This window comes from Pelodiscus sinensis, chromosome 8 (genome assembly GCF_052426305.1).
Source record: "Pelodiscus sinensis isolate ZL-2025 chromosome 8, ASM5242630v1, whole genome shotgun sequence".
Taxonomy (NCBI): Eukaryota; Metazoa; Chordata; order Testudines; family Trionychidae; genus Pelodiscus; species Pelodiscus sinensis.
The window spans coordinates 35,740,718-35,761,434 of record NC_143059.1 but is presented as its reverse complement, the minus strand read 5'-3'; the positions used below and the strand labels follow the sequence as shown (position 1 = coordinate 35,761,434).

Here is a 20,717-nt window from a genome sequence, read left to right as displayed (position 1 = left end):
CCACCATGTAAAAGATTTTATTCTGGGGGGTAAGGAGAGTAAGACGCGTGCTCATCCTCAGTAACGTCCACCTCCAGGTCATCCGCTTCCGAGCTGTAGTGTTATGGAGATTGACGTGTTGGTGCCTGAGACCTCAGTACTGGGGATGGCAGCTGTGGTTGGTGCCCTTGTTGTGCTCTGTATGCCACCAATGAGCCCCAACAGAGCCAGTTGGGAGAGGGCAGAGGATGGTTTGCTTGTGGTGTTCTGTGACTGGTGCCAGAGCTGTTTTAGCTGGTGCCAGCAGGGAGGGTTTGCGCTTTGCCTCAGGGGGGCTCCTTAGCAGAGGTGTATTCTTTCTCTCTGTAACTGCGGTCATGTTGGCTCCACTTTAGGTTGCTTATCTAACACCTTTTGTGCTGTAGTGGGGGGGGGGGACAGCATTCTCGTGGAGAGAATGTTTCCTCATTGGAGTGTCATCTTTACTTTTAGCTCATTGGCCTTTCTGGTACCCGTTGATCATTTTTGACAATGAGGATAGCGCTCTATGGGGTGCTCTTCCCCAAGGCAACAGATGCACCAGTTGTGTCCGTCAGATATAGAGAAAGATAGTTTGCAGCTGGTACACTTTTTAAAACTGGGTGAGCCAGGCATATCACAGGAAGCAGGAGAAGTTTTTAGTGGAACTGCAGTGTCCACAGAAAAAGTCTAATCTAAATAATTAATCCTAACAGCTACAGAACCCAAAGAATTTTTTTTTAAGAAAAAGAATAATTAAGTTGTAACTATTTAGTAACTAATTCTGATATAATAACTATTTAAATCACTATGAGAACACAATAAAACTATGTATAGTAGAATGAGACTGCTGAGCTGCGACTGAAGCTGTCAGTGGTTGAGAAGAAACTGAGGAGGTGGCCAGCTGCACATGAGCAATAGCCACTCCAGATTGCACATGGCGGCACTCTGTACATGCAGCTGGCCACAGGGCACAGCTATCGCAAGTCTCCGATTGAGTGTGCAGCGGTGCTGATGCACCTGAAGGTGGAGCACTCACGGGAACACTCCTCACAGAACAATATAAAGGAGCTTTGAATATCCCAGATCTGTCTGGGAAAGAATTAACTCAGCTATGAAACTTATGGAGATGCCCCAAAACTATCTTCTGATGACCTTCTCATAAGTCTTGCTATAGAGGCATATTTTTAGACAATGCCAAAAACTGCCACTTTTTTGAAAGCAAGTTCCTATTATTAGGCAAGCAGATGTCTATGTTTGTTATTTATAGCTCTAAGAAATAGTCACTGTGAGTACAGATCATTGCCTAGATAATTTAAATAGTGGTTTTGGCATCAGAATTTAGCAGCTGAACTATACCTGGTTCAAAATAGAATGGGGAAAGGGGGAAAAACCCACATCCTCATGAATAATCACCTTTTTTTTCCTAGGACAGCGGAGACAGGCGGTATAGTGGGGATGATGGTTTTCCTTTTCAGTGGATAAGCACATCATTACTCCTAATGCTTCTCATTCTTCAAGGGGAGTAAGATTACAATGACAGTCAAGCTAGAATGAAATTTCTGCAATCTGCTGAATAGCCTGCGTTAGTGCCTTAAAAACTGATAGAAGAGCAAAAGCTAAAAAAGTGACTATCTCCTATAGTAATTTCTGTCATAAATAAGCCAAACAACTTTCTTCCCTGATCTCACTAGAGAAATTAAATTGGAAGTTCAAATATTTTCCCTCCTATTTAGATTATTTTATTATTGCATTGTTGAAGGGAGAGAGTAAAGCAGTTTCTTCTCGACTTAAAAGAGAAACTAACCATGAAATCCTAACACTTCTAGAGACTACTGTATGATTGGAATATGAATCATATTAACATATATCTAACAAAAATGGTTTTGAACAGTTTCAAATATAGCAAAACTCTTCAGTTTTGTCCCAAAGCTTTAAGGATTTCAATTATTTTCCTTTTCTCTACTATATATGGCTAATCTCTTTGTATAATATGATGTAAATAAAATAATATTTACCATTAACAATACCTTTATCATTATATGCAAATATGAATAATAACAAAAGTTGAATATTGACCTAATGACAATATTTTGCGGGCCAAAATTCTACCCTCCAGTGCAACCATGCAATTCAAATTAACTTAGTTTTGATGTCAATGGAGTTGAATGGATATAAATGAGAGGAAAACGTTACAAGACACACATATTTCTTTTTAAATCTGTACTTTCTAGAATTACATAGATGTGCCTTCAAATTTTCAATGTTACATCTTTCAAACTACTCTCCATCCAAATACCTCTTTCCTTACTCTTGATCAATAAGAGTGTATAGTGACCAACATTTGATGAACTTAAATAAAAACAGTGAACTGAATGTATGGTATTTATATAATAAATAAATTCATTACCCTATAAGTTGATCTTTGTTTTGTTCCACAAGAGTGGGAGGAACATTAGAAACGATGACTTGCATATCCAACTGATTGACCACAGAAACCTGAAAACACAGCAATGAAATAACACAGCAATGAAATACAGCTGGCGTTTTCATGCATAGCATTCTCCCAATACAAAAACCACAAGTAAACTGTTTTCCATTGAAGAATAGGTACATTTGGAAGGCTTGGTGTGCTTATTAGCCAAAATGGGAAGCAAGGATTTAACTACAAATAAGATGTAGCACTGTATAAGAATTAATGATTTTGAAAGGATGTTAAGTTGGTTTTATTTCCAGTTTAATGCATTATGGATTTCTCTACTGCCATATTTCAAACCTTTGATTCACATTTCAGTATTTTTAAAATACCAGAAATAACAGATAATGCAATACTAAAATTGTTTTAATTTAAAGTCAATGAAGATTTTATATTAAATCAAATAAATTAACAATACTGTGTTAGATACTAAACAGCTTGCCACACTGATTGCATCATTGTAGATCAGGGTTTCCCAACCTATGGGTCGGGACCCAAATATGGGTCACCATTACATTTCAAAAGGGTCACCAAGTGTCTCCCCAGGTGGCTCTGCCCTGCCTTGTCACCCCATTTCTGAATTGCCTTGGGTCACCAAGTCTTCCTGAATTGTCAAAATGGGTCCCCATCTGGAAAAACTTGAGAACCACTGTTGTAGATAAACTCACCAATAAAAGATTTTATTTGTATGATCTCTTCTATTTTGTTAATTTCTTCCAAAAGAGTCAAAAAATGTAAATAACACACAGATGATATTCCCTTATTTTGTACAGCTGATTAGTACTCAATACATAGATCAGAAAAAAACAATTTATACTGCCAACCTTTTAAAACAAATTAGTAACTGTGGGTAAAATCCTGGCCTTGTATTGATGCCAAAGGAAAACTCTTATTGCTTTGAACGGAGCCAGGATCCAATATCCACACTGCTTATCTCACAGAATTAATTTCCCTGGAAAGCACTGACATCTTGTAAAAACCATGCACCTCTCCTGTACCCAGGTGGCGTTTTAAAAAACCATCAAATACTTGGCACCACCTATGTGCACCAAGAGAGTACATTAAAATAGCTAACATTTTTCATCCATTATAATCCTGTTTCCTCAAGTTCTTTTCAGGCTGATAATGGCTGACCTGCCAGCTTTTGAAGTTCATTTTAACTTAAAACATTTAAATGTTTGAGACCTGATTTCATAGTCCCTTTTCTCTTTTGCATTCTGTCTGCATTAGCTTTCTCCTTTACATTTACTGTCACTAAGGAGGAAAAATGAAATCTATATGGGTAAACTGAGATTGGGAAATAACCATTCTTCACTTAAACAGAGTTTTAAACTAGCACCACTAGAATTGAAAGTTCTATGGCAATCACAGAATAATACATCATATTATTAAGCCACTGAGTTGGCAAACAAGAAGTTTGAACCTTTATGATGTTTGAAAATTGTATTATTTTCTTAGGTTATAAAATGAATACTTGTTCCCAGTCTTTATAGAGAAAGTAAAATCTGAAAACTTTATTATAACCTGGAGAATATCCATAAGGAAATTATAGCAACTGCTGTGCATGCCATTATGTCTCTGTGAAGGATTCTGTAACCAGCCAAGATTTGAAAAAGTAGGGCAACATTAAGCATAAGGAATTTAAAATGAGACGGGCCAATTTTGTTCTTAAAATAAAAGAGACACCTTGATTTTCACAAATGAAATTTGAGCCATGTAAGCCCTTTGGCAGACATGCCTTATAATCATTTCACACCAAATATGATCTGCCAGCTTTTGAAGTTTAATTTAATTTAAAATATTTAAATGTTCTTGAAATGTCATCAGATGCACTGATCTGCATATGCAAACCCCTGTCTAAGAAAAAAATAAATGTAATGAACTCACCATAAAATTCAGGATAAGTTCAGTAAATGGAGCTCAAAAAGCAATGAACAGCTTATTAGAATTAATTGCATTAGTCGGTTAAAACAGTTACTCCCTAAGTATTTCATTAGTACTGCATAAATATAATTATTTTAAAAAGTAGCAACTTTACAAGAAGTTATAATTATAGCATCTATGCAGAGTAAGTGCAAGGAGGTTTAATAGGTAGTTCAGACTTGGGGCTTTAATTCGAACTACTGGGTCCCTGCCACGTGTAGACACGGGCAGTTAGTCCGGACTTGTAAATTTCAAAAATGGCGACCGGCCAGGAAGATGCAAATCAAGCGTGGAATATTTAAATCCCGGGCTTGATTCGCAACTTCGAATGCCTACATTAGCCTCCCTAGTTCGAACTAGGGGGCTAGTGTAAACATACCCTTAGAGACTATAAGTCATGTTTTCTAATCCTTTATTCATTCTTGGAACTCTTCTCAGAACCCTCTCCAGTTGTCAAGTCCTCAAAGTGTGAACAATGGAATCGGACACAATATTACAGCAATGGTTGCACCAATGACAAAGAGGCAAAATAACTTGTACATTATTAAAATTAATATTGTTTGCTTTTGAGTATCATTATGGGTGCCTTTGCTATCATACTTACAATCTATTTTTTTTAATATCGGCATGGTTTAACGGGCTCTATTTTCCGTAATCCTGTGGTGACTGACATTAATTATATGACCCTGCTTTAATTGTTTGTTAATTGAATCCCTTATCAACCTTTTCTTGCCTGGGATTCATGTCAGACAGACAGGCCTATAATTACCGAGGTAATTATCCTGTTTGCACTTTCAAAACTGAGAAACCCATAGTACTTAGCATTTTTATAGTACTTCATCTGTTCTAAGCACAGCTACCATTTACTGCAATTCCAGATGTAAACTCAGTCCCCAGGCATCCCAGGCTGAGCACCCAGAAAATAAGGCACACGCAACAGCTAGCTATGAACATTTTCATTTAAATGAGTTAGCTAGCATCATATAGGAACTTTGTAGGAGAGGCAGAAATAGAATCCAAATATCTGGGGCAGCTTTCATCTGCCTAAATCATGAAACCAACTGTTTTCTTCATGTGGTACCCTACTCATTCACTACAACTTTCAACTTTTGCTTCAACTGAGGTGGAACCTGAAAATAAAATTCTTGCTTACTACACAAACCTGATTCATTTCCCTGGACATTCTCCATCCTGTGAACTAAATGAGGTAGGATTTCCTCTGGAAAGAATATCTTGTGGTCTTTTATTAAATGATCACATCACACAAACTATAAACCTCAGCCAAAACTTCCTCCCTGAGTTTGGCTGTTCCCAGAATCTCCTTCTAGCATCTTCTCTGTCCTAGCTTCATACCCAAAGAGGGTACCTTACTTTCCATGCAGGTTGGGACTAAATACATCTCCTATTAGCATATCCCCTGAATTAGAAAACCCCTGCTTTCTGCCCGAGGTAGGACATTCAGTATTGTCTTTGAGTAAATAGGATGTTTAGACATATTGCTAGCATACATACACATGATTTTCAAGGGTTCTGAAAAACTTTTGCTTTGGGGAAGAATAATTTTAGTATCATGAAAAGATCATGTTCACAAAGTTCATGCCTTTCCCTTCTACTCTTTGGAACTGAAACTTTACCTAGGTCAGAATTGCCTCTAGTGTACCAGGACTGATTTCAAGGAAAGACTGACAGATTCATATACTTACAAGTACTTCTGATTTGCTGCTCAGTCCTTTTCCGTAATTATCAGTTGCAATGACCTGAAACTTGAAATAGGACCTTCTCATGTTTTTGAACAGCATAGCAGTTTTTATAAGCCCTGCATAGGCTTCAATCACAAATCCTTCTTTACCATCCTTGATTGGAGGTATGATGAGCCTGTACTGCATGGCGCTGTAATTGCCAGTGTCTTTATCATCAGCCTAGCAGGAAACATAAAATAAGCAGAAATGAGTAAGGTAAAATATGAGTGCAAAGAGTTATTAACACTGTCCTTTAAATATAGCTGGATACTGGTCAAGTGGACCTTTTCCACTACTGAATGTATGATGTAGATTGGATAGTGTTCCATTTAACTCTGCTGAAAACTGCATTTGCTTTTCCATCAATTTCTTTTCTTATTTGTTGGCAAACTGCTCCAAAAGAAACAAAAGCTACAAATATACTTTTCAGATTTAAAACATACTGGACAGGTAAGTGCACTTTAATTATGACATCAAGAATGTGGCAGAGGTAATTTTCAAACCCTTAAATGTGAAAGGGAGTGTGATGGGGCAGCCCCACCCCACACTATAAATGAACCTGAGGGCAGGGCACAGCTGGCTGAGAGGTTCCAGCTGGTGGAGAGTCCCTGGCCCCCATGGCCTTGCCGGGCATGCTCACTAGTGAGCCACACTATAAAAGGCCCTGAGCCAGCTCACTTTGGGTTGATAGCTGAAGGGGAAGGGCCGAAAAGTCTAGCTCCTGACACCAAGGAGTCCATGCAGCCAGAACCAAGGCCACAGCCCCAGCCGCCACGCCAACCCCGGACCTGGAGACCATAAAGAGGTCTGACTACAGGGGAACGTCAGGGAGGTAGGAAGCAGCCCAGGGGCAGGGAGTAATACAGCCCCAAGTGCCCCATCAGGTTGAGAGAAGGAACCCCTTGCTGAGCGGCAGCGGACCAAGTCACTGCCAATAGGATCCTGGGCTGGGACCTGGTGGAGTGGGAGGACCTGGGTCCCCCTATCCTCTGCCACTGCAGTGCCTTGGAGGCCAGAAGAGCCTGCAGGCTTAAGGACTAGGCCAGAAGGCCGTATTTACCCCAAGATGGGGGACTTTCAAAGACTGGGCCATGTAGTGGTCAATTGCAGAAGAACTTTGTACGTGCTAGTTTAGGGGTGGTGAGGCCTGCATTCTTTCCCCCCTTTCCCTTTTCCCTATATCTGATGAGCCAGAAGGAAGTCTTTGGGAACATACACCACTTAAGATAAAAATTGTTACCAGTGTAGCAAGAAGAAGAATAAGATAACAGTAAAAGTCAAGAACACATAAACAATTCTTTTTACCCTAACGTACTGATCACGTAAACAAGGCAAAAGAACAAGATCCAGATCAGAACCAGATCGATAACTAACAGCTAAGCCCTACATCAGCACTAATGAATAAGCCCTGGAAATTTCCAAACTGCCAAACAAGGCAGGAAAACTGTATTTAAGGATGCCTCAGAGCCTAGCAAATTGGACTTCACCAATGGGCTTTGGGTACCGGCGCCTCGGAAGCTGAGACAACCTTCCACTTCGTCCGCAGTCTACCCGGGGTCCCAGGCTTGCAGGAAGGGATGTAAGATATGTTGTTTCTTTGTTATATTGTTCTTCCATTTATGGGGCACAGCTGTTAGCTGTCAGGAAACAAAGTACCTGTGTTTGACAGATACCTGTGTGGTGTATTTTGTACCTTGAGAGCTCAGTGTTGGATCTGAGACTTACTATGGCCAGAAGGCCGGAATATAGGCCGGAAAGCTGTATTTACCTCAAGAGGGGGAATGGAACTTTCAAAGACTAGGCCATAATGAGGGAAGTCCTCAGTGAGGGGCAGCAGAAAAATCACTTGTACCCTGCATCTTCTTCTAACAACCACATATCCACCTAAGGATTTCTTCTGTCCCCTTACAAACATTCTGCCACCTTCCTGATTTAAGGAGTTTATTTTCAGAACAATAATAATAATATGAAAATAAATCCTTACTGAGATTCTGCTGCATGAAACTCATAGCCCAAGTGGGGAAAAGGGGCACAAAGATAACTTTAAGTCATCTTTGTTCAGGTTGCTTCTTGATTAACTCATTGTGTTCCAGCATGGACCATGGATGTTCCTGGACCATAGAGCCCAGGAATAGGGAGGTATGGCTGTGTGGCAGGAATGCGTTAGGGGGCACTGGCAATCCAGTATGAGGGCAGGGAGGGGGAGAGAAACGGGTGGCACAGCGGAGAATTCTGGCCCCAGCAGCATTTTTGGCATGCCAAGTCCTATTTCTAAGTGCGATTTCTTTGGAAGCTAGAAGAAATGGTATCTTACAATGGCATAATGCCTTCTAATAATGGAAACAAACACACAACTTCATGTTTTCTCCTATGCTGCCCGTCCTGCTTGGAAGGAGCTCTTCATAAACATCTGAAAAACTAATCCATTATCCTTTACATAACACTCCTCACAACCCTCCTTTCCTGCGACGCCTCCAAAAAATTGAAGAATGATTAGGCTGCTCATGATGAGCCCCCCACCCATGCTGCTGCCTCTATATTTGGCTCACGTGGAACTGCTTGCCTTCCTGAATTATGGGGGAGGAGGGAAGCAGCTCTGCTGGACCTGGTATGCGTGGAGAGCCAGCTTAAAAATCAGCTCCCCATGCACACCAGCTTATGCAGAGCCACCTCCCTCACCCCACGTATAAACATGTAAAGGATGAAAATTTCAGCAGTTACACATTTCCCCCCAAAAAACCCACTTAACATCCCTGGTGCTGAGACCATTGCCTACCGTGAAGGAGCCAGACTCATTGTTTTCTTGGCCTCCCCATCTATCTCTCTGGCTGTGTCCAGACTCAAGGGTTTTTTCGAAAAAAGTAGCCTTTTTCGAAAAAACCTCAGCTGCATCTAGACTGCAGCCGCGTTCTTTCGAAATTAAATCGAAAGAATGCAGCTTTTCTTTCGATGGCGGTAAACCTCATTTCACGAGCAAGAACGCCTTCTTTCGAAAGTTCCTCTTTCGAAAGAAGGCGTTCTTCAATGTAAATAGGGCTTCCTCGAAAGAGAGCATCCAGACTCACTGGATGCTTTCTTTCGAAAAAGCAAGCCGCTTTTTCGAAAGTTCAATGTGCAGTCTAGACGCTCTCTTTCGAAAGAGGCTTGCAGTCTAGACTTAGCCTCTGTCTCCATTTGTTGTCTCTTGTATTATACCTTGTAAGCTTTCTGAGGCAGAGACCATCTTTTTGTTCTGTTTCTATACTGTCTGGCAGAAGAGTAAGGTTCTGTTTCATAACTTGTTATCCTAGATGTTATAATACTATAAATATAGTAATAATAAAACATGATAAAGGCCTTATAGTGATGGTCTTTTCTCACTTCCCCATTGTGGATTTGGTTTATAAGGGACATTATTTTACCCTTTCAGTGAAAAGTGAATATTATTAATAAAGCCGATTAAGTATACTGGCTTATTCAAATGATCCATAATAGCTGGATCTCTTAGGATAGATTTTAGGGTGATGGGATCTTGCCATATCATTTTTTTCATACATATAATTTATGCTGGAATAGATATGAATTTGACAAAGTTCAATAGGAAGGATATATCCTCAAAACAATTTTTGAACCCAAATTCAACCCATATTTCCTCTCAGTGTTTATGGATATCACAGGGTAAAACTACAAATTCTGATCCAAACCAAGTGTATTAAAGGAAAATAAGAATTCTTCACAAAAAATGAATCAGTTTTAAAGAGACATTCAGATGAGTAAATGCATGTTATCCAGGTCCCAGATACTGAAAAATCAAATAAAATAGTTAATATTTTCATGACAAATTCCAAAGCACTTATTGCAGATCTCTAAAATTAACAGTTCAAAGATATATCACCAGACCAAGTATCCTGACCCAGAGGTCTGGACTGAGTAAATGAATGCAAATTGATTGTTAAAACAAGGAAGAAAAGAATTGTTCTATTCATCATACTGCAAAACACTGGTCCTAATCCTCAAATGTCCTAAACTCAAGTCACAGCTCTAAAACACTCTTCATTCCAAAATTAATTTATGTATTTGAAATTTTGTCCTTTGTTTCTATGGGTGAAATGCTGTCCTTATCAATATCAATGGGAATTTTGCCATTGACAGCAGTGGGATCAGGATTTCACTGTATTTCGGTTTACCCACACATATAATAGGGATAATAATACTTAACCAAAAGGGGGCTGTGAAACTTATGACCAAAAATCGCCAAATCCCAGGAATATAGAGCACATGGAACATCATGGTTGAAAATTGCCAAGTGCAAATCATTCTAAGCCAGAAGATTCTTTATAGCCAGATTTCAACTGTCCTTAATTCCCAATTTTCCTTTGAACCTTTACTTATACTTTGATCAAACAAAATGAAACAGAATTAGTATCATGTTCAACTTTATTGAATCATCAGAAAGAGTCTGTGAGCTGTCATTCACGTAACATGCTACAGTCCTTTTAACACTAGGCAGGTAGGTTTGTTATTCCTGTAATTTGTTCTGAAGATAAATGTTTTTGTTGCTTCATTGGGGGAGATATACAATGTGTCAAGGATTGTGAAATGACTATTAAAGAGGAGAAAGAGCTCAAGTTAATCTTAATATTATGGCAGTATATGTGTCTTTTGCTTATTTGCCAGAAATAAATATGCAGCTGTCTCATGAATTCTGTTATGAATGATTACTGATGAAAAATTATGTTCTTAGAGTTATTGGACCAGATTTAATCATGATCTAACTGGGCATCACTTCATCTGTGTGACACGACCCAGGATTAGTTTGAGCTATATTTTCTCTGGGTATGTCTACACTACAGAGGTTTTTTGGAAAAACTGCAGTTTTTCCAAAAAAACTGCCATTTTCCCGAAAACTTCAATTATGTCCACACTGCAATTGCATTCTTCTGAAAGAAAATCGAAAGAACAGACGGGTTTTTCTGACATTGGTAATTCTCATTCCTTGAGAAAGAAGCCTTTTTTCCGGAAGAGCTCTTTCGGAAAAAGGCGTATATGGATGGGGAAGAGGGAGTTCTTTCGAAAGAAGAGGAATGAGGAAAAAGCAACAGGTGCCCTGGTGGCACTTCTTCAATAGTAATCACAACTGAAATGGGAGATAGCGTCCACACTGAATGTATGCTATCTTTGGAAAAAGCAGATCACTTTTTCAATGCACTTTTGTAGTGTGGATGCTCTCTTTTGGAAGAAGTTTTTCTGGAAGATCTAGACATAGCCTCTTTTTATAAACTAGTCACATTTTCAAGACAATCAAACATTGTTATGTAATCAAAGCCCCCAATTAAGATTATTTAAAACTCTGTCATCAACTTTACATTTCATAACTTTGGCGATTATCTCTTTAAATAATAAATAAACATTGCTAGTTTAAATATACAGTAAATCATGAATACCTGAATTAAAATACCTGACATTTCATTGGCTGCTAGAAATGAAAACAGAACCAATACTAGGTTCCCAAAAAAGTTACTTTATCTTCTAAGAGGGAAGGTGTCACTGCAGTTTTGCTTGTTCCTATATCCAAAATCCCACAACCTACTCTAAAGCCCAGTAATGTAAACTCAGCAGGATACAAAGTATGACTATACTGCTTCTCATCAGCACATTTTTCTTAAAAACACAAACAAAATTTCTGAATTTGTTTACTATAAATTATTATAATAGTGCTAGAAGTGCTAGGAGAACTGAGGGGGTGGACAAATGTAAAATAAAGCCTGGAAATGTCTGGGGTTCATAGCTGATCAGTAGTAGAGTGAAGGTGGGGTTTGGAGGGCGCGGATGAAAGAGGAGTTCAGAGGAGGAGAGGAGATGCACAAGGACACATGAGGAGAGAAGTATATAGTATTGTACTACATAACACAGATCTGTAGATACAGCAAATTACAATGTTTTTGTACATTTTTCTTTCTGCTATGAATACAGTTATTAACAAGACTGGCTGTCTGCATGTGCACCTTACACTGCATCTGCTCCCAAAGCAAGCCCAAGAATCTACAGAAGATTGGAGATGTATGAATAGAATGCTACATATGGAGATTAGTATCGTAAGAGATAAGCAGAGAATTCTGAGACTCTAGGTAAGAAAGCAATAAGTTGGAAAATTAACACTAATTCTGGGGCCTTGAAGGCAGTTGACAACATAATAAAACATAGTGGCAAAGGAAAAGAACAAAAATAGAGAAAATTAAGACTACACCAATGGTTAGAACAAACTGTCTTCAAAAAATATCTAAAAAAGCAAATTTGGTGTTTATAATATAATAATAATTAATGTTAACACTTTCAAACCAAATTTGAAATAAAATATAATACAAAACTACAAAAGAGAAAAACAAAAGTATGTCATTTAGTATGTCATTCAGAGCACTAACATATTATGTAGAGATATGTTCCTAGAAAGAAGTTACCTGAATTTGAAGTTAACATAATATTATTCTTAGTACATTAAGCAGCTTCCTGTCAGAGTCCAAATGTCATAGCAGATGTGTATGTTAGATGTGCATCTGCACTGCTGTCATGGGTAATACTTTTCAAGATGGATTTCTAGAATACATCTGCTTAACATGTTCTTTTCTCCATAAAGATTATTCTGCTCCTTTTCATTGGCATGTTAACTAATAGAAGACTGTAACTGGCAAATTGTTCTATCACTTGTACTCAGGTGTATGCCCTCTTCTATATAAAATAGTATAAAGGAAAAAGAAAACTTCTAAGAGAAAAGGTTTTTTCAAAGCATCTGTGCAGCAGGCTTAATAACACTCTTCCATTAATATCATGATCAGGTTCTCATTTTCAGTAGTAGAAAAGATAATGCACATAGAAAAGCTAACCCGGATTAGAAATACAGGCAGGAAATAACAAAATGAAATTTGGAGGAAAAAAGGGGGAATGTTAGTTAATAGTTTTAAGTGCACACACAAAAATTAAAATGGCTTGTAAGAATAAGATTAACTAGAGGAAATACAAATGCATTACTGACTCCATAAGGTCTATTATAATCAAACTTTACTGTTTGCTTCATAAAAGAGTCACTGATAACATATAGCCACTTCCACAGATTTTCCCTCACTGACAATTAATCTGGCAAACTGCCTTTTTCAGATGAATTGTTTTCACCTTTATGGCCCAAACCTCCAATTTTTTACTCACACAAATAGGCCATACAAATTCTGGTGACTTCAGCACAAAACCTGCTGACATAATTACCTGGAATTTTATTTGCTTATTTGAAATGCACTTGAGCAAACAATGTTTCAGATACAAAATCAGAAGAAATCAAAACACTTTCATAAACCAGCACAAATGATGGTTTTCCATAGAGTTTATAAAGAAGTAATCAAATCAAGGAACAGAAACAAAATAAATGTGACTTAAGTGACCAAGACACAGCAGAAGTAGTGAATAACAAATAGTGACCAGTTCATAACCAAACTATAGAGTAAAATTATTTGCACAAACTATTTGATGCACTATTTTGAATAACAAACACATGAATAAAATTTTTTTGACTTTTTTCATAAAGAAAAAAAGGGCAAAGTTCATGTGATTTTTAGTGTGCAGAGCTGACATATCTGTCTACTTGAGCTGGGAGGCATGCTCCCAGTTCCTATGTACACATACCCTGTGTTGCACAGTGTGGCTCTATAGATCTATACCCATACTATCTGTTGAAATTCATTGTATATAGGTTTAAAAGGAACCAAAAGTGGACTACATGCATAGAAAAATCAACATTTTATTTTAGTCATTTTTCTTCAGATGTTGTGAGCTCAGTTTTTAATAGAGCCAGTTTCGATACTAATTAGTACAGGGGAGAAAAATCTTAAGATATTTTAAAAAGATGGAACAAGCTACAGAATCTTTGAAATCTGCTTTTTGGACCTTTTGTCTGTTCTTTCATGGAGTGCTGACTTATACCAACCCTATACATATCAAATAATAGGTATGGCTGTAGAAAAAGTCTCCATGTTTTCTATTAACTGATCCCTGGGCTAATTTAAATAAATTAATTAAAATTAACTGCCTTAAAATTGGCTTTTAATATGCTGACATATAGTTAAGATCCTCTTTCTGTTTCCATTTCCTGAGAAACAATGGAAGAATTTTAAAGAATAATTTTGTATTGGCTTTTCATTTACTTACAATCATCTTTCTAAAATATTGGCAATTGGATATTGCTTTATCTGCTGTATATGGGCTTTTACTGAATGGAACATTTCCCACTATTAATCAGTTTTATTGTCCTTCTATCTACTTTAAATGTGGATCCAAAGCTGACCTATTTTGAAGACCAGGTTTTTCTCCCTTTCCCCCCACCTTTATAATGTGTCTGCATTACAGGTTTTTTTTGTTTGTTTTACTCCTAAAAATTTCATTAAATTTAACAGAAAAATGTCAGAATAATATGCAAAGGAAATCTAATGTTCTTCAGTGGATACCCTCTCTTTTTTTAGTTAGGCTCCATAACTCATAATTCTTAGCAAGATATGAGTACTCAAGAAAGGATATGCGTGCTGCATTCATAAGAAGTACTAGAATTTTTATTCAAGTCCCAGACTAAGACTTTTTTTCTTGAATTTGAGATAAACAATAATATTTATAGAATAGAAGAACTGGAAAAAACCTTGAGCAGTCATCAAGTCCAGTCCCCTGCACTAGTGATAGGGTCAAACATCGTAAACCATCCCTGACAAGTTTTTATCTAACTTGCTCTTAAAAATTTCCAGTGGTAGAGATTTCACAACCTCCCTAGGCAATTTATTCCAGTGTTTAACCACACTGACAGTTAGGAAGTTTTTCATAATGTCCAATCTAAATCTCCCTTACTCATAGCTTTTTCTCCTATCATCAGACGTTAGGGAGAATAATTTTCCTCCTCCTTCTAAAACATTTTACACATATGAATGGTATTATGTCCCCTCTCTGTCTTCTTTTTTAGACTAAACAAAACCAATGCTTTCAATCTTCCCCCATAGGTCACGTTTTCTAGACCTTCGATCATTTTTGTTGTTGTTCTCTGGACTTCCTTCAATTTGTCCATATCCTTCCTGAAGTGTGGTGCCCAGAACTGGACAGAATACCCTAGATGAGTCCTATCATCTACAATTACAATCCTATCTTCCTATCCTATCCATTACGACCCTCCCAGTTTCAAACTTCATAAATGTACTCTATGCCTTTATCAAAATCACTAACGAAAATATTGAAAAGAACAGGACATCTAAGTGATTCCTGTAGAACCCCATTCATTATGTCCTTCCAGCATGACTGTGAACCTTTGATAACTACTCTTTGGGAATGGTTGTCCAACCAGCTATACACCTACCTTATAGAAGTTCTCCTTGGGTTAAGTCTACACTGTGGAGTTATTTCAGAATACCGGAAATACCCTGAAATAGCTATTCTGTGTCTTTTGAGCATGTCTGTTATTTTGAAATATAATGGGCTTGCTATTCTGACGTCCCTGTAAATCTCATTCCACAATGGTTAAAGGATGTTTTGAAATAAGCTATTTCAAAATTACCTTGAAATAAACTCTGCAAATTCCATGGGTTGTCCTTATTTTCCTTTTTATAGATGGGCACAATGTTTGCCCTTTTCCAGTTTTCTGGAATCTCTTCCTTCCATGAATTTTCAAAGAAAATAGGTAATGTTTTAGATATCTCCTCAGTCAGTTCCTTGAATACTCTACAATGCATTTTATCAGGCCCTGATGACCTGAAGACAGCTAACTTGTAAAAGCACTTTTTAACTTGTTCTTTCCCTATTTTACCACCTTGTGGGCAAGATTAAAAACGCTTGTCCACCTGGTTATAAAAAATGGCATACTTCAGCACAAGTCCAAGATACCTTTCTTATATTTTGATAGTGTTGTATAAGGACAAATATGAAACTGTAACAGGCAATTCAGGGACTCATCAAATAACTTATTAGAAGTTGAAGCTAGAGGAGAAAGTATTCAAGGGTGGGTTGAGACCTAAGAAAAAAAGTGACAATAGAACTGCAGTATAACATTTAAAACCTTCACTTAAACATTAACTCTACCCCTGGCTTTAAACAACCCTTAGTATTTAAAGCTAACGTTAGTCTGACATACTACATTTTATTTTTTTAAAGTTGGAAACACCTAACGACACAGATTTTTAACATCTCAGAAATATGGTTGCTTGATGTGATTCACAAACCTAAAACAAGAACATATTTTCTATCAGAATAGTAAAGAAATATTGAAAATCTATATTAGAACCCAAATACTAGTGCAATAGAAGCCACTTAAAATCCACATTTCCCAGCTAATATTTGCCATTTGATCACTGGTATCTCCTATTGCATGCATCATAGGTGGGCCAGGGCAGGCCATGGAACACTCATACATAGCTTCCAGGCCTACCCCCACAACCTTGGCCCCAGTCCACTCACCTGGAACTCCAGGAAACCTGGGAACAGGTTCGGGCCACAGGGGTTTGCCCTGTTCTGGCACTGCAGCAATGGAGACTTGCCCTGCTTCATCTGCCCAGCACTTCTGCAAGTCCTTCCACTCCCTGTTTGGAATGCTAGGCAGAGCTGGGCAACTCCCAAGCACTGGGTGGAAGGATGCACATTTCGACAGGGCATGTAGAACAAAAATGTTCTACAAACATTTTTTGAGGGAACCTCTGACAAGAGTGTCTATTGCCCTCCTCCATTAGGTCAGTTGGGGCAGGGGGAGAGTTGACTCTGATTGCTGTTACCATCCCATAATTGCATATCTCCCCACGGTTGGGACACACCCATATATTCTGTCTTGGCTATGCCACTGGCATGTGTGTTGCTAATTTATGTACAGTAGTAAAAACAAATATCAATATGTAACATATAAAAGATTGTCTGAAGGACCTTGTGTGCCAAAAGATTTCGCCAGAAAGTGTCATTTTGTCAGCAGGAACCCATTTCAGCATAAAAAGCATAATCATTTCTAGATTATTTCAACTATCCTCATTAATAGACACAACTGAAAGTGGTGAGATGAAGCAAGCCTCTCTGCAAGGTCTTGTGTTGTGAAGCTTTGCTTAGGAATGTACTGCTGAGTTTAGGAGCATCACAGCAGGATAGATTCAAACACAGCAGAAAGAAGTATGTATGCAGTACGGAGCACAGAGAATATAACCCAAACATTTTGCAAATCACAGACGCAGTTTTTATTTGATATGGATTAAAAGAGAGGATGAGAGAATCAGAATTGTAGGACAGGAAAGGACCTCAAAAGGTTATCTAGTCCAGTTCCCTGACTAGTGTTTTTCTAAGTCTCCAGTGATGGAGATTCCACAACCTCTCTAGGCAATTTATTCCAATACTTCACCACCCTGACAATTAGGCAATTTTTCCTAATGTCCAACCCTCCCTTGCTATAATTTAAGTCCATTATTTCTTGTCCTATCCTCAGAGGTTAAAAATATTGTCCCCCTTCTCCTTATAACAACCTTTTGTATATTTGAAAACAGTTATGTCCTCCCTCTGTCTTCTCTTCTCCAGACTAATCAATCCTATTTTTTCAGTCTTCCCTCATAGGTCATATTTCCTAGACCTTTAATAATTTCTGTTTCTCTTCTCTGGATTTTCTCCTATTGTTCATATCCGTCCTGAAATGTGCTGCTTTGAACTGCACATCATACTTCAATTGAGGCCTAATCAACCTGGAACACAATGGCAAAATTGCTTCTCATGTCTTGCTTACAAAACTCCTGCTGATGCACCCTGGAATTATTTTTACTTTTTTGTGCGAGAGTGTTAATACTGATATTTAGTTTATGTACTATGACTTCCCCCCTCCCCCGCCCCAATCACTTTCTACAGAAGTCCTTCCTAGGCAGTCATTTCCCCTGTTGTATGTGTGCAACTGATTGTTGCTTCATAAATGGAGTACTTTGCATTTGTTCTTGTTGAATTTCAATCTATTTACTTCAGACCATTTATCCAATTTGTTCAGATTATTTTGATCTGATCCTCCAAAGCACCTGCATCATCTCTTAGCTTGGTATTGTCTGCAATTGTAAGTGTACTCTCTATGCCAGGGGTTCCCAATCTTTTTCGGTCCCCGTACCCTCTTGGCTTTTAGTAAACCTTCCTGTACCCCCTATTCAATATGAAAGGAAATGAATTCTAGACTTTAGGATCCACAACTTTTTTCACTGACACTACTATTTTTGGAATATTTCAATTAGGATAATATAGTTATTTACCAAATAGTCCCCATACCCTCTTGACAAGCTTCTAGTACTCCCTCGGGATATGCATATCCCAGGTTGGGAACCCCTGTTCTACGCCATTATCTAAATAATTGATGAAGCTATTGAACAGAATTGGACCAGACTGATCCCTTAGGGACCCTTTTCATTATGTCCTTTCAGCTTGACTGAGAACGACTGTGATAACTACTCATTGAGAATGGTTTTCCAACCAACTATACACCCATCTTATAGTAGCTCCATCTAGATTGAGAAGGGCATGTGAGACAAGTAATAAAATCCTTACTAAAGTCAAGATATACCACATCTACCACTTCCCCACATCTACACTGTTTAACTTATTCTTTTCTCATTTTAGCCTCTGATCCTCATTTTCACTGGCATTCACTCTGTTAGATGACCAATTGGGAAACACAAGGTGACACACTTAATTTTTTTTTTTGATACATGCAGAATCCACCTTTATTGCAGGTATATTGAAATCAATAGAATTTCATTTACTTCCACAACACTGAATATGGCTCTGGATTTTATACTGAGCTACTATTATTTTATTTCACATATTACATTGTAACACTGCTTTTATCCTTAGCATGGGTAGCATTCTCATATAAGTGGGAGAATAAAATAATAATATAAAAAGAGGTTCAAAGACCTGGCAACAACTCTGTAATACAGGGTCATAATTGTCTGATATGATTGTTCACTCACACTGTATTTTCTCTTCCTTAATTTCAACCCATTTAACTTGAAAATTTTATTGAACACCTGTTACTCTTAGGATGAAACCCACTTGTTAGGCTGTAATATAGTAGTGCTCTGAGTTGTGCCCTCTCCAAAGCTATTACCAGTCTCTTAAGCCCACAGAACTTTGTCCACTACTGGCTGAACTCAGAACTTTCAGTTAATACTGCCCCTGTTCTACTCCTCTCTCTCCACCCGCCACCTCTCCCCCAATATAAAACAACTTGCGTCTGTTCTCTTCTCCCACTCCCAATGAATTCATATAGGACAGGTGCTATTAAGCCATTCAAATACATCAATTTATGCTGGCCTCTGATCACATACAGTACTCTGCTAAAGTATGTGGCATATCTGGGTGGTCAACAAATGCCTTTGATGTCGACACCAGCGCACCCAGACTAACGCGCTGAGCCGACAAACAGCTGATCGGCTCAGCGCTGCAGCCATGTAAATTTAAATGAAGCGGCAATTATTTAAATCGCCGCTTCATTTTCCTATGCCTGGTAGCCTAATCTACATGCCTCTGGCGACAGAGGCATGTAGTCTAGATGTAACCTAAGAGAATATTAGGAAAGAGATATCTAAGACAGAAAATATATTATCACTACATAAATCCAAGGTTCACCCACACCTTAAATAACATGTCCAGGTCTGGCCACCCGATATCAAAAACGATAGAGTGGAACTTGGAGAGTTTCAAAAGACAACAAAGACTATCAAAGGTATGGAAAAGCTTCTCTATGAGGATATTAACATTGCTAAGAAGAAAGAGCTTCCCCATGCCAGCCAACTCATGCTGGATGGCCTTGGGCTATTGGTCTATTTCATTGCTGTATATACTTCCATGGTTTGGGCTAGAGCACAGACTCTAGTACTCTGTGGAATTCAAAGATCAGAAACACTACCCTGCAAAGGAACTGAGAAAAATCTCCTGCAACAGAAACAGCTGGGTGACAGAAAGTATTTCAGTGTGCTGGGGAAGATGCTTGGAAGGAGAGGAGCTGATACACCAGGAGCCCAGGAAGAAGCTGAGACCAAGGCCTAAGATAAGGTAAGATGGGAAATAGCCTAGGGAGGTAAAAAGTGGTGTACATGGTCAGGCCTTGACTCCCATTCAATGTTCCCTAGCCTGGAACCCAGTGAAGAATGAGGGCTTGGATTCCCCTACTGGCCACCAAGGAGAAATTCTCTGAGCAGCTAGGTCTACCTCCACCTTTCCCTCTTCCTCTCAGAATCCAGGGTTTGCTTTTCCCTGTCCTGTCAGATCAAACACTAACCCTAACCCTCCCCCATTATTTACACTATACGGAAGATTTTTAATAAACATCTGAAATGTCTTCCTCCATCACAGATGTGTAAATATACTATGCAATTTTTTAAAACAAGTCTGACCAAGTGTAGAGACATTGACAACAAAACCGTATATACAGATTCTAAATTCCATTAAACCTTTCATGCAATTTTCATTTTCCAGCAGGAATGAATGAAATGTCCAGATGTGTAAAAGTATGCAATAAGTAACTAGAAAATGTGTATACCACCTACTCACACAGATTGTGTATATCAGATTTCAGCTGGTGGTAC

General features: G+C 38.3%; 1 protein-coding gene across 11 annotated transcripts in view; it reads right to left on the bottom strand.

Annotated features, from left to right (window-relative positions):
• PCDH15 (protocadherin related 15) overlaps positions 1-20,717 on the bottom strand; it is a 1,468,744-nt gene that overhangs the window by 74,869 nt on the left and 1,373,158 nt on the right. For all 11 annotated transcript variants that reach the window (XM_075935032.2, XM_075935036.2, XM_075935034.2 and 8 more), the window contains 2 exons: positions 6,100-6,315; positions 2,408-2,496 (listed from right to left, as the gene is read on the bottom strand). In XM_075935032.2, the coding sequence (XP_075791147.2) occupies positions 2,408-2,496; positions 6,100-6,315 (305 nt within the window). The remainder of the gene's footprint in view (positions 1-2,407; positions 2,497-6,099; positions 6,316-20,717) is intronic.